The sequence below is a fragment of the Crotalus tigris genome, unplaced genomic scaffold (assembly GCF_016545835.1).
Source record: "Crotalus tigris isolate CLP2741 ecotype Arizona unplaced genomic scaffold, ASM1654583v1 scf7180000018371.15429387391:27106975, whole genome shotgun sequence".
Taxonomy (NCBI): Eukaryota; Metazoa; Chordata; class Lepidosauria; order Squamata; family Viperidae; genus Crotalus; species Crotalus tigris.
In genome coordinates, this window is record NW_024096970.1 from 19,237,921 (window position 1) to 19,251,090 (window position 13,170).

A 13,170-nucleotide genomic window follows, 5' to 3' on the forward strand; every position below is an offset into this window, starting at 1 on the left:
TAGAAAGCAATATGCTACTGTTTTATCTTTTCCTTTCTAATTTTTCACACAAAAAATATAACAAAGGAAGCAATCAACTTTGAAAAACAAATTCTATATGTACAACTACTACCTAGCCCCACATACAAGAACTAAACTTTCCTGAAGGAACCTCAGATCTATCAGTATAATTAATGTATTATAATTTATTGGTCTCATTGTAATGTTGAAATATATTCTGAACAAAAAAAGTGAAATTTGCCTCTGAAAATCTCTTTAATTGTACTCTCAAAGCTAAAGATTTAAGGTACTAAACTTTACAACTGAATGCTGATTTTAGGCAGATGTGCTCTCTTCTGATGTATAGTCTTTGTTCTGGATTTCAATGCACTTGAAATGCTATTATGCACATTGTACACTTTCATTGTACAGTACTGATTTTTGTAAGTCCTACATGGAATTTTTCTGGGAAGTGCTGTTTTCTGTTACAAAGGTCCACTCCCAGACAATAAGCTGATTGAAAGATAATGTGACCATGAGAGCACATCAATCGTTAGCCATTAAATTTCAGCAACAGAGTTTAGAAAACGCTTGCCATTAAAACTGCTCTGCTGTAGCAGGGCAGTAATTTTTGAAAAGTAAAAAGAAAAATATGCCCTTACATAATGATGCATCTTAAATATAATGCTTCTGTTCCCATTAGTTAAACCCCAATTTTCTGATATTTTTTGAATTAAGATCTTCTCCATTCATGAAGAGTCAGAACTCTTCTGCCCTTTGCTTCAAAGCTCTTTTGATTTATTTGCTCAGATAAGAAAGCTGGTACTTCTTTAAGTTATGTTTATTTAGCAATACAAGGTATATGTACATTTATGAGAATCCACCTTTGAAACCCATGAAATAGGAGACCTGCACAGGCAGGGGTCGGAATTAGTGCTGCTCAGTGGCCTTTGGGGCCATCCTGCTTGTCACAATAGTGAAACAGAGGATAAGAAAGAACAGACAAGAAGTGAATCAGTTCCCATGGCAGAATCTTTGGGCAGAGACTCCGCAGTAGCCAGCATTAAAACAATCGGGCTCCATAGCCGAACGTCTGTTTAATGCCCTCAAAATAATAACGTTGCCATCCCTCTTTTGTTCTCTCTTCTTCACTGGCTGGGATGCCCTTTCCTTCTAGGCAAACTTCTGTTTCATCACCCTTGTCGATGAAGGTCAATATGATGGTTGCAAAGTGTCCTAAGAGAGCCAAATAAATGTCACAATCAGTCATGTAGCATCATCATAGGAAATACAGGAAAACTAACCACACACTTGGTGATACAGGTGTAGAAGTCTACCTCCAGAAAAATCCCTAAAAAATTCTGTGAAATGCTTAAGGCTTTACAGCAGTCAATATTTCATTATGATGAGAGAGATTACCACTGCAGCTGATCTCTCAACCAAGGAACAGAGCATTTATCTAAGCCAAGCCCTATGAGGCTTGCACTTTTTTTTTCTTGCATTCAGAATAGCTTTATCTGCATCCTACTATCTCCACTTAGACATCTTTTGCTATGATATTTGCAGCCAAATAACTTACCCTCTGGCCAGGACTTAAATCTCCATTTCATAGCAATCTGCTTTGCAGAAACCTAAAAAAGAAAGAGAACTTATCTACCAAGGAAATATTCATGTGGATACCCCAAAGAGGAGAGACTTCATTGGAAAGCCACTGTTACTTAGGTAAAAGTCAAATATCTGCACCTTCTATAAAGTGTCTCTGAAGTGTTTAATTGCTAGGTGCATGCAGCGCTAAAACAGAGCATTTCCCTTAGAAAAGGAAAAGCATCACTCTCAGCTAGCTGAGCAAAATAAAGCTGCCCGAGTTGAAACCCCTTGCTTTGCACTGCTTTGCACAGATATCTAAATCTTGCTGTAACCCACTGAATTTACCTGACAATGACTTCTCCCTTACTAGATCTGGAAAAACAAACATATTTTTCCCTTTTTGCGCATGTTCCATAGTAGTAGTAGTAGTAGTAGTAGTAGTAGTAGTAGTAGTAGTAGTAGTAGTAGTAGTAGTATTGGAGTAATCATCTTTTCACTTTTACAATAAAATTCACAGCAGGAGGCAGGTGGGTAAGTTTAGGTGGCCAATAAAAAGCCCCAAAGGTGGGGTGGCTCCAGAGAATCCCCTCCTCAGCTATAGTAGCATTTGGGAATAAAATATTAAAGCAAGCGACAGCTACATGACTCTAAGGGTGGGCCAAGATTGATGGATCCTGAGAAAACCCTGAAAAAACTAAGCAGAAGGACAGTTGCATCAGAATATCTCTAAGCCATAAATTTTCAGTTAATCCTTTCGAAGAAGCCAGAATTGGCAATTGACTTCTTTGCAACTCTTCATTCAAGCCCAGAAGAAAGCCACTTGGCAAAACACTTTCTCTGTTTCTTTCAACTATTCTCTTATTAGCTTCTGCCACCTTCCCTTTCCCCATTTTATTTTCACCTGTATTCCTTTTCTTTCTCTCTCAATGGAGGCTTTTTTCCTCAGGCTTCTCTCTTTTAACTCAGCATAATATCCCTTTCTAAATACTTCCTATTCACTTGGGATCCTGCATCTTCTTGTATAATTCCATATACCAACAATAAAAAAAAATCAAGCAATCCAGCACTGCCCAGAAATGTACTTCTCTCCTCTTCCCCTCAACTTGAAATCCCTTTACCCTTTTCTTTCTAAGAAAAACCTTTATCTCTCTGCTTTCTATTCCAAGATTAAATGTGCCTTTCAATGGGTTCAAGTACTATCTCTTAGCATTAGTGAATTCTGTTTGTGAATATACTCAGTGGTGGGATTCAAATATGTGAATAACCAGTTCTCTGTGTGGATGCCACTTCCGGAAGTCCATTCTGGGCCTGGGCAAAAAAAAAAAATAGCTACCGGTTCTGCCAAAGTGATGCGAACCGGCTGAATCCCACCACTGAATATATGGTTTCATCTTTTAAATATCTTGTTGCCATTTTTTGCTTTAACAAGATTTTTTCTTCTCTTTTGCTATGACCAGAAGCTTTCATGCCACATCTTTCTACTTTTATTTTTCAGTCCACTCTGTACAGTATATGTCCCGTTAATCTCTTCTCAAAATTACCTGCTTCCCTTATATTTCTCTGAATTTACCCCTCATCTTTCTTAGCAAAGTGAATGGAATTCAATTCCCCATCTCTCACAAATCTGAATGTATTAAATTTCTCACAAGATTGTAAAATGTTGTTTTCCCCTTCCCACTTTCTCCACCTTGCTTTCAAGCTTATCTTGCATAGTTTTTTTTATAGATTGTCAAATATAATATTTGCAATTATGATATACTAATTATTTAACAAAGGATGTGCGGTCTCAGCAGTTAAAAGCGCTGAGCTTGTCAACTGGAGAACCGATAACCCGGGTTCGAGACTCAAGTTCCATTCAACAGTGTGAGCATGCAAATGCAAGTAGATTAATAGGTATTACTTTGGTGGGAAGGTAACAGCATTCCATGCTGGCCACATGACCACAGAAATTGTCTTAGGATAACGCTGACTCCCTTGGTCAAGAAACAGAGATGACCACTGTGCTCTAGTGTTAGCACAACTGAACAGGGAAATCTTTATCTTTACCTAATTATTTGACATATGTGCACTAGCAATTTACACACTTGGTGAGATCATGTGGGCAAAGAGATCATTCTCCAAAGGAAAGACACTGTCCAACTTCCAAATAATATACAAACAACTCATCATTACTAATGAACTTACTAGTTCAAGGAACTCGCCAGTGACACTGCCATTTAGCAATTGGAATTTTCCTCCTTTATCAGCCTCCACAACAGCAGGTGAGTGAGTAAAAGCTTGCACCATCTAAAAAAATAAAATCCAGCATAATAGTCCATTATTAGACTTTCTAGTTTCCAGGTCTCATCTACTAACTTTCACTGATACTTTTAAAGATTAGAGCAGTTTCATGGATGAAGGCAATAGTAGCTCTTCCTATTTCTCATGGTATTTTCAAATCAGAGAAAGGGTGCTACAAATCAGGACCTTTTATTTTGAGAGAATATAATGCTGAGAAGAAGTAAAGTGGCTCTTTTCCTTGGAATATTCCGGAGGCATCTCTGCTATATTACAAGTTGATCACTGCTCTCCAACTATAACAGTAAGCAGGATATCTGGGGAGGGGAAGGAGATTGATAGCAAACCATACTAAAAATCCTATATATGGGGCAAGAAATGGCACAGAACATCTATAGAAAGTCCTGTATTAACTTACCTCTTGGGTAATGAATACTCTGTAAAGATCCTCTGGGGATGTCAGGAAAATATCCTTCAAATTTATCTTGCAGGTAGGAATCTTAACTCCTACTGATGTAGAACTGTTGCCAGCAACCTGTTCATTAATCTAAAACAGTATCACACATTAAATAATTAAAATGCCTCTTAGTTGCTTCTGAGCTATAGCCATCCCAAAAAGGTCTTCAGATAAAGCTAATCGCTGCATTACTTGCAACTGTGGTGGCAGCAAAGATATGAACTTGCAGCTAATCCTGCTTCTAGCTGAAACCCACCAATCCCTGACAGCAAGCTACAGTATATACAAAATAGCCCATCTTTTGCATTGGCTAAGTAATTTGAATAATTCATGTCACAGAATATACAGTACATATATTCCAGAAGGCAATATTTAAAGCTTAGGACAACTTTATACTATGCTATTTAATATGTAAAGAAATCCTCTTGTCTTTTGAGTGACATTTAAGAAAAGGAACTAAGAAAAGAATCCTTTAAAACCATTTTGCCGAGACTTTCTAAACTCATATTACTTCGAACTGGGTACTCTAAAGCTTACCTTGTGCTTATCTGCTTTATGCACAGGATGATTCTGTGGCTCCGACTGTTCACCATTTACTGTAGGCAGAATCATGCCTTGGGTAAATTCTGAAAAATATTAACAACTGGTGTTCAGAAAACTACTATATAAGACCTTAAAAACAAACACCACAAAAACAAACCTGATCTCCAGAAAGCCAACTTAGGAATATCTGTAAAGCTATTGGGACTATTACACTATATCCAACAGGGATAGGCAACTTTCTATATCTAGAGGTCACACCTTCAATTATTTATTTTTTCAGCTTCTGTAGGCTATAAGGAATGCTCCAACTATGAACATAACCATGAATTCTCTTTATGATTTAATATAAGAACCACTTTGTTCCTAAATCCATTCTTCTTTTCCTTTTAAAAGCTAACAGTTCAGAAGAAAGCCCCTTTGTCCCTTCTGGGTTCCGTCTGTACCTGTTTTAAGAGTGCTGATGTAAGTTTCCATAGCGTTGCTGATCTGCTTTGCACCTTCTTGCTTCATCAAGTATAGCAGGTTTGTATCTGGTTCATCTTTTGCAAGACTAACACTGATCTAAGAGTAGCAGGAAAAATGATATATTATCTCAATAGAACATGTCTGCTTTTACCATATATATTATATATTGCTTCGTAAAATCATTTCTTCAGAAAATATCAAAATATTTTATGCCTTTTTATATTAGAAGCAATAGGGATGTGTAAAATATTCCATACATGAGCCAGCCTGTGCATATGACTGCTCATTTAGGAGGTCTGAGACCAAACAGAAACTCTGCGTTTTGGAAGTTTTCTTCTGCAAAGAGTATGAAGTGTTTTTGTTCCAGTACACTTCAGATCTCTGGGTAAGGGACAGCAGGAATTAAGAACAGAAAAAAGCCAAGTATATCGATAGTGGTAGCTAAGGGAAAGAAAGAAAAGCAAAGGAAAGTTTGAGGGGGGGGGGAGGATAAATCATTCTGGGACTTGCTGAGGAGATAAAGAAAGTGATCCATATTAGCTTTGCCTGCCCTGCCCTGTACAACATCCCTCCAGATGTTCTTTTAGCTGAAACCTACAAGCTAAACATTCCAAGTTCTGTTTCTGTCAAACTATGGGCCAATCCAACACAGTCTGGCAAAACTCCCAGAATGCAATGGTTTGTTCTGAGCACAGAACAAAATATATTTCCTATTTTGAGCACACCTCTTTATGTCGCAATTTATGATACTCCACCTGCTAAAAAAAAAAAAATCAAGCAGAGAAATGAAGGGGAATCAAAATTCTCCAAAAACAACAGTAATGAGATCTGCAATTCCTTTCCAATGAAATAACTTTGAGAACTATAAAATTTACCTCAATGTCATCGATATCATTTTCATCTGAAAGATTGGGAATCTCCACATGACCTTTATATTGCACACCTGTTTTTGAAGTACCTGCAATACAGCAATATTTTAAATTAATTTTAAATTTCAAATTAAAACCTTGGTTCAATTTCACTTTCCCAACAAAGTTTAACAAGTTTTGGCATTCTAGAAATGGAAATATAAATTCTTCAGTCCTTTGTATTTCTTTGAAAACACTACAGCGATCCTAATTTCATGTTAATATCTTGTCTTCTTGTAAAAAAAATAAAATAGCAACTCACCTTTCCAAGCCAAATGAATGTTCCATTCATAGAAGAAAATCAATTTTCCTTTACGGTTGTTGATAGAGGCTTCCCCATCTAATTTATTCACTTCTGTCACTTCACAAGTCCCCTCTGCATTCTCTACTCTAACGGCCAGAAAAAGTGTTTTCAGCTTCTCTGATGACCAGTTAGATGCATCTCTTTCAGTCCTAAGAAGGGGAAAAAAAGGAAAAAGTGCAATAGCACACACTTTGCATTTATGCTTATGTTTCAAGTAGGATTTACTTAAACATGCAGTGTTGTATATTTTGCACTGAATTGTATCGAGGGTTTGTAATTTGTTCACCTCTGCAAATTTTTTTACTGGTTCACTTTTATTATCTTTCTTCCTCAACTTAATATTAGTGCAAGAAAAAAATGGAAAAAACAGCTGACAATCTCAATGGTTCTACACTCGTTTTCCTTGAGAGTGAATTAGCAAGTCAAAAAGAAACAGGACCCCTTAATATTTCTTGCGCTATAAATTTAATATAGTTGTTCACTCTTTTCTCTTTTAAGATATCCCACAGTCTAAGAAATAACCATCATTCTCTCATGATATACTAGTAGTGCTCATGTTTCTAGTTATCCAAAGAGGGGCTATAGCAGTGGTGGCGAACCTATGGCACGGGTGCCAGAGGCGGCACTCGGAGCCCTCTCTGTGGGCACATATGCTGTTGCCCCAGCCTTGCCTCCCCCGTGACCCCCTCCTCTCCAGCAGCCCCCCTGGAGAGTCGCCCCCGAGCGTGGCCCATGCAGAGCAGTGCAGCCAGACAGAGTAGACAAGACTCTGCACTCGCGCCCCATCGTGCACAGTTGATGCGGCGGGGTGTGGGCAGACGGCGTGGCTGCCATGGCGCTGCTGGGCAATCTGCACCGGGCTCTGGAGGCGGTAAATGGCCCGGTGGGCAGGTGGGGTGGAAGCGGACCGGGGCAAGGGGTGGAGCAGAGGCAGGGCCAGTTTTTGGGCACTCAGTCTCTAAAACAGTGGTTCTCAACCTGTGGGTCGGGACCCCATTTGGGGTCGAACGACCATTTCACGGGGGTCGCCAAACAACGCAGTCCGCCATTTTCCCCCCTTTCCTTAGCTGTGCTACTCCCTTTTATTCTATTGGCTTTTGAAAGCCAATAGAATAGACTCTCTTGAATAGAGTCTAATTCTATGGGCTTTCAAAAGCCAATAGGAATTGTCCAGGCTGTCTCTGCCCTGCTGAGCCCGCCAAAAGTCCCATTCTGCAAATGGTGCTGCACCAGTTGAGTAGTCCTTGACTTACGACTGGTTGAGTAGTCCTCGGCTTACGACCGGTTGGGTGTCGCGGCATTAAAAAGGTTGGGAACCACTGCTCTAAAAGGTTCGCCATCACTGGGCTATAGTCTGCATTTAATGTGCTAAGCCAAAAGGACTGAAGATCCCAGGGGCAAAAAGCAATCAGCACCTATAACCATGATTGCATGGAATCTACGTGGTTTTGTAATACAATACTTTGTATTGCTCTCCCTAAATAGTGTAACATAATAGTCTCTTTACATTGCAAAAAGCATTTTATCCAAGTAATCTAATGCATATCAACCCTTAAAAATATTGCACATTTTGTTTTTTCCCCAATAGTCAGGTGATTATCTGAATCTGCCAACTTATTCAAAATTCATTTTTCACTATATGTTGTAAGTGCTGCAAGTCACAATAAGGGCATTCCAAAAATTCTGTCTCATGCTACATAATGTTCAGATGTGGCTCTTCTATTAGCAAGGCCATTAAATAAACAGCAGAAACTCCTTCTGAAGTTTGCTTATTGCATGTTGTGAACCAGGAATCCTATTCCATCTTCTCCAAACAAGGAGTAACTAACTGAAAGCCAAGAAATTTGACAGCTTTTGCCTCTTGCTTGCTAAGATGGGAAAAAGCCAGAACTCTTGGTTCGCATATTACTATAAGTAAACTTTTCATGATTTAGTCTTTCCCACTAGTAAGAAGAGCAAAATGAGCCAAATTTGCATAGTCGTTATTTTGATTACAATGATGTGAGCAGGTAAACATAAAGTCTCACTTTGGTTGAGCTTAACTCCTAGTGACTCATGAGCACCTCCAATGTTGTTTCCTTGGCAATAATGAGGAGTTTGCCAATGACTTTTTCTAGGGTTTAGTCCACAGGTCGGCAACCTGCGGCTCCGGAGCCGCATGCAGTTCTTTGAGCCTTCCCCTGCGGCTCCCAGCCTCGTCTGCCTTTGCAGAGAGAGACAGAGACAGAGAGAGGAATTGTGCTTCCCTGCTTCTCTCTCTCTCTCTGTGTGTGTGTGTGTGTGTTTGTGTGTGTGTGTGTGTAAAAGAGAGTGGACTCACAGTGTTTTCCGAGGAGCTGAAAAGCTTACTGGGCGGAGCTCCTCCCTTTGCTGCGTCTCTGCAGGAAGCAGGAAGGGCAGGAGAGAGCTAGCTAGCCCAGCTAGACTGACTCAGGAATTCTGGGAGTTGAAGTCCATGAGTCATAAAAGAGATGAGGTTGTCTACCCCTTATCTTGTTGGACAACAGCTTGAAGCTTGTCAGGTGAGCAGCAGATAGGAGGGGGGGGGAGAAAGAGAGAGAGAGAAAGAGAGAGAGGGAGAGAGAGAGGGAGAGAGAGAGAGAGAGAGGAAAGAGAGAGAGAGAGAAAGAAAGAGAGCGGGGGAAGAGGAGTAGCAGGCAGACCAAGGGCAGATAGAGAGGGAGGGAGGGAGAGAGACAGAGAGAGAGAGAGACCCTTTTGACATCTAAAATGAAGATAACACTGCATATATCCTTTTTTTTTACCTGTGTGTGTGTGTGTGTGTGTGTGTGTGTGTATATACATACATACATATACATACACACACACACACACACACACACACACACAAACACACACACACCTATAATAAAGGTAAAAAAGGATATATGCAGTGTTATCTTCATTTTAGATGTCAAAATGGTTTTGCGGCTCCCAGTGTTTTGTTTTTGGTGGGAAACGGGTCCAAGTGGCTCTTTAAGTGTTTTGGGTTGCCTACCCCTGGTTTAGTCTATACATATGAGATTTCCTTATCGTCTATCTTTCAAGTGTATACATGGCCTAGCTTTTTCCAAGACCAGTCAGGCTTTGATTGGTGCTTCTATCTCTTGTTATAAAAGATCAAAATCTGAACTTCTGACATGAAAATCACTGTGCAAGACCAACTGACTATGGATAACTATTCTATATCTATAGAATTTTCAAGCGTTTTATTTTTGGCAATAAAAGAATGTCCTTCCTAAACCAGATCAAAATTAATCCAAGATTTGTATAATTCAATATTCTGTCTCCAAAAGTGGCCCTTGATAAACTTACACATCTGATGATAACAGTTGTTCTCTTTGTTACTGGAACCTGGCACATAGACTATAATTGTACAAAGAGGTTCTGCGTAGTTATGGAGATTGTCCAATCAACAATGGATTAATCTGCAATAAAATTAATTTGATTTGTATAACCCAGCAATTTCTGGTCACAGAATATTGTACTAGATAAATATAATCTAGGAAGGAGATTCTTTTCTTACAGAAAAATCCATAAAGGTCCTAAGGTAGAAAGACACAAAATGCCTGTCCCCTAATGAACTGGTCTTCCACTTCTGCCTAAGCAAAATTCTTCATTTTCTACATTTTGTAATTAATTTTATATTACTATGTTAAATATGTTTTCCTTGTTCTCAAACTGCTTACCTAGATAACATGAAACTCTTATACTAGAGAGAGCATAGTTTCTGTCCATCCATATAATACCTTTGTGGCTAGTAAGTGAGCAAAATACAAGTTGTCCTTGACTTACAAACTCAATTGAGCTCAAAATTCTTTGTGGCTAGTAAGTGAGCAAAATACAAGTTGTCCTTGACTTACAAACTCAATTGAGCTCAAAATTTTTGTTGCTAAGCGAGACATTTGTTAAGTCAATTTTGCCCCATTTTCTAAACCTTCTTGCCACACTTGTTAAATCAGTGGTTCTCAACCTGTGGGTCGGGACCCCATTTGGGGTCGAACAACCATTTCATGGAGGTCGCCAAACAACGCAGTCCGCCATTTTTTCCCCCTTTTCCTTAGCTGTGCTACTCCCTTTTATTCTATTGGCTTTTGAAAGCCAATAGAATAGACTCTCTTGAATAGAGTCTAATTCTATTGGCTTCCAAAAGCCAATAGGAATTGTTCAGGCTGTCTCTGCTCTGAGCCCGCCAAAAGTCCCATTCTGCAAACGGTGCTGCACCAGTTGAGTAGTCCTCGACTTACGACCGGTTGAGTAGTCCTCGACTTACGACCGGTTGGGGGTCACGGCATTAAAAAGGTTGAGAACTACTGTTCTAGGTCAAGGAAAGGAAATCTCTGGAAGATAAGGAAAATATTTTGCTATCTTGTTTTAGTCTTCCTGCCTTTGACAGATGCTTGCCCTTTTCTTTAGCCATAATCACAGCCATGAAAACCTGCCAATTTGATAGAAGTCAGTGAATTTATGACCTAGCACATCTAAGAGACTACCTGTAATAGCCTAAAATGATTTTAAAAGGTCAGGCATAATAAAATACCATATGACATGAAAATAAAATCCAGTCAAGGCTGGATTGCATACATTTTCAGAATCCAACATTATTAAAAATTCTGCCACAACTTATCTTCACCATTGCTGATATGATGTTGTAGATGGGCCTTGAAGACAGGAAAAATGGACCTAGTGTACACCTGAATTTGTATGCCCAATACAGTGGCCAACACAAGACATTGTATATGCATGCAGCTACTCCCCGGCTCTCCTATGTTTAAAAGCAGCTTGATATATCGGAAAACAGCATTTATTTCTTTGTCAGGAAAAAAACTACCGGCTTGTGCAGGTAAATGCTATTAAAAGAACTTAGCACGTTTCTGAGAAATTAGACTATTTCTGTTTCGGAGAAGAGAAATACCGTCATTCAGTGCAGTACTCCGGCCGGGTGCTTTTCTCTGTTCCCCTGCCCTCTCCCCACCCCCCGCCCGGATTTCTCGCTTTTCTGGGTAACCGTCAATCCATGCCAATTCCGCTCGTCCTTGGGAAGAAGTCCCCGTGGACCCCGACCAAGGTCCCTGCGGAGATAACGCCGGGCACAAAGAGGGATGCCTGGGAAGCCCGGGGAAAGTGGCCGGGCGAGCAAGAAGGGCGGCGGGAACCGGGAGCGCCTGGCCCTGGTGGCGGCGGCGGCTGCAGCAGCGCCAAAGGCTGAAAGCAGTCGCCCCTTTCTGGCTGCCCCGCAGCGCCCTTCTTCCTCTCACCCACCAGTGCCAGTTATTGACGTTCGTTGCATCGGCGCGCTGCTCCACGATCCAGCGCGGATCCCCTTCTCCCCACTTGGCCATCAGCGCCCCGAAGAACCAGCTCCCGCCACCGCCGCGTCCGCTCCTGTCGAAGCCGAGCGCTGCCTCCTAGCCTCTGGAAGCTACTAGAAGCGCCGGTACCGCGCCGCCTCCCGACTTCCGTCACCGGCCCAGCTTCCTTCCGTCCCTCCTCCTCCTCTCCTCTCCTCTCCTCTCCTCTCTCCTCACCCCTCCCCTCCACAGAAGTGCCATGGAAACGGAGGGGGTATGGGGGAGAGAGTGGCCGCCTCCCCGGATTGGAGCCCGGCGCTGTAGCCGCGAGGGGAAAGTGGCAGTAGGAGGTTACGGGCGGGGAAATATGCGCGCTGCTCTTGGTGTTTGGTCCCCGAGTGCCCTTTGGTTGGGGCTTCTCTATGGTGCAAACTCCGCTCCATTGAAGTGACAGATCGCGTGGGAGCTAGGCTAGACGAGGCTAGACTAGCCCCCCCCCCAACCTTTTGGAACCAGGAACCGGTTCCGCGGAGAAAGGGTTTTCCATGGATGGAGGGGGCGTGGTTTCGTGTGCTGTCTGCATCCCGTGGATGGGCTTCGCTTGTTGGTGTAGCCCGGTTTCTGGTATGCCGCGGCCCGATGCCGGTCCACAGATCAGGAGTTGGGGACCCCTGGACTAGACTACTCCCAGTTTTTTCGGGCTGCTCAGCTGAGTCGGGTGGCAGCGCCTGGTCGACCTGAGCGGATCTTCGGGGGTGGAAAAAAAGTTAAGCTGAAATTCTGGCGAGTGCCCACATAGCAGCCACCGCGACCAAAAGAGGGATGCAGGATAGCGCATGAAGCCTCTTGAAAGGCAGCCTGTGAATGAGATATTAAGGAAAAGAAAATGCTTTTCTGATGCCAGTTCTGTTCCAAGGCTCTTGCAGCCCAAACAGCAAAAATGCATGGCCAACTAGACGACTTTCACATGCATTATTCTTTGGCTAACAGGAATTTAAAGGCGACACGCATTGTAGCCAAGTCCTCCGTTTTAGCATGTAAGGCTCTCGTACATGTGATACCTCCGGTGGGACCATCCTAAAGTATACGTTTTTCGAAGTTCTGTTACATATATTATTTTTGTGGCTCTATTTCATGTATGGGTTTTGACTCCAGCGAATTAAAGTAATGCACATACATACATTCATTCAATTTACATTTTTACACAAAATTCAATCCTTTGCGCACATACTTCAATATTTTCGATAAATTTGTCTTTGCTGTATCTTCACGGTCTCGCCTGTGTATGGTTCCGCTAATCAGTGTCTCAATCGGGTACGCTTCTTAGCCCTTTAGCTATTTGACACGAGCACCGCGCAG

The 13,170-nt window shown here is 41.5% G+C and overlaps 1 protein-coding gene across 1 annotated transcript; it reads right to left on the minus strand.

The window, feature by feature from the left end:
• Window positions 1-802: 802 nt before the first annotated feature.
• On the minus strand, window positions 803-11,979 carry AHSA1 (activator of HSP90 ATPase activity 1). The gene is made up of 9 exons (XM_039351617.1): window positions 11,783-11,979; window positions 6,479-6,669; window positions 6,184-6,266; window positions 5,287-5,404; window positions 4,838-4,926; window positions 4,262-4,390; window positions 3,751-3,852; window positions 1,559-1,610; window positions 803-1,215 (listed from the first exon to the last, which is right to left on the minus strand). The coding sequence occupies exons 1-9, from the start codon at window positions 11,860-11,862 to the stop codon at window positions 1,043-1,045; spliced, it is 1,017 nt and encodes a 338-aa protein (XP_039207551.1). The 5' UTR covers window positions 11,863-11,979; the 3' UTR covers window positions 803-1,042.
• Between the last annotated feature and the right edge of the window lie 1,191 nt (window positions 11,980-13,170).

Bases quoted from the DNA above. Each gene is read 5' to 3' on its own strand.
- AHSA1 (XM_039351617.1), bottom strand. From the start codon at position 11,862: ATGGCCAAGTGGGGAGAAGGGGATCCGCGCTGGATCGTGGAGCAGCGC. The intron at 6,670-11,782 runs GTGGGTGAGAGG...TCCCCTTCTTAG, and splicing joins AACGTCAATAACTGGCACTG to GACTGAAAGAGATGCATCTA. The intron at 6,267-6,478 runs GTGAGTTGCTAT...GCTGTATTGCAG, and splicing joins CATTCATTTGGCTTGGAAAG to GTACTTCAAAAACAGGTGTG.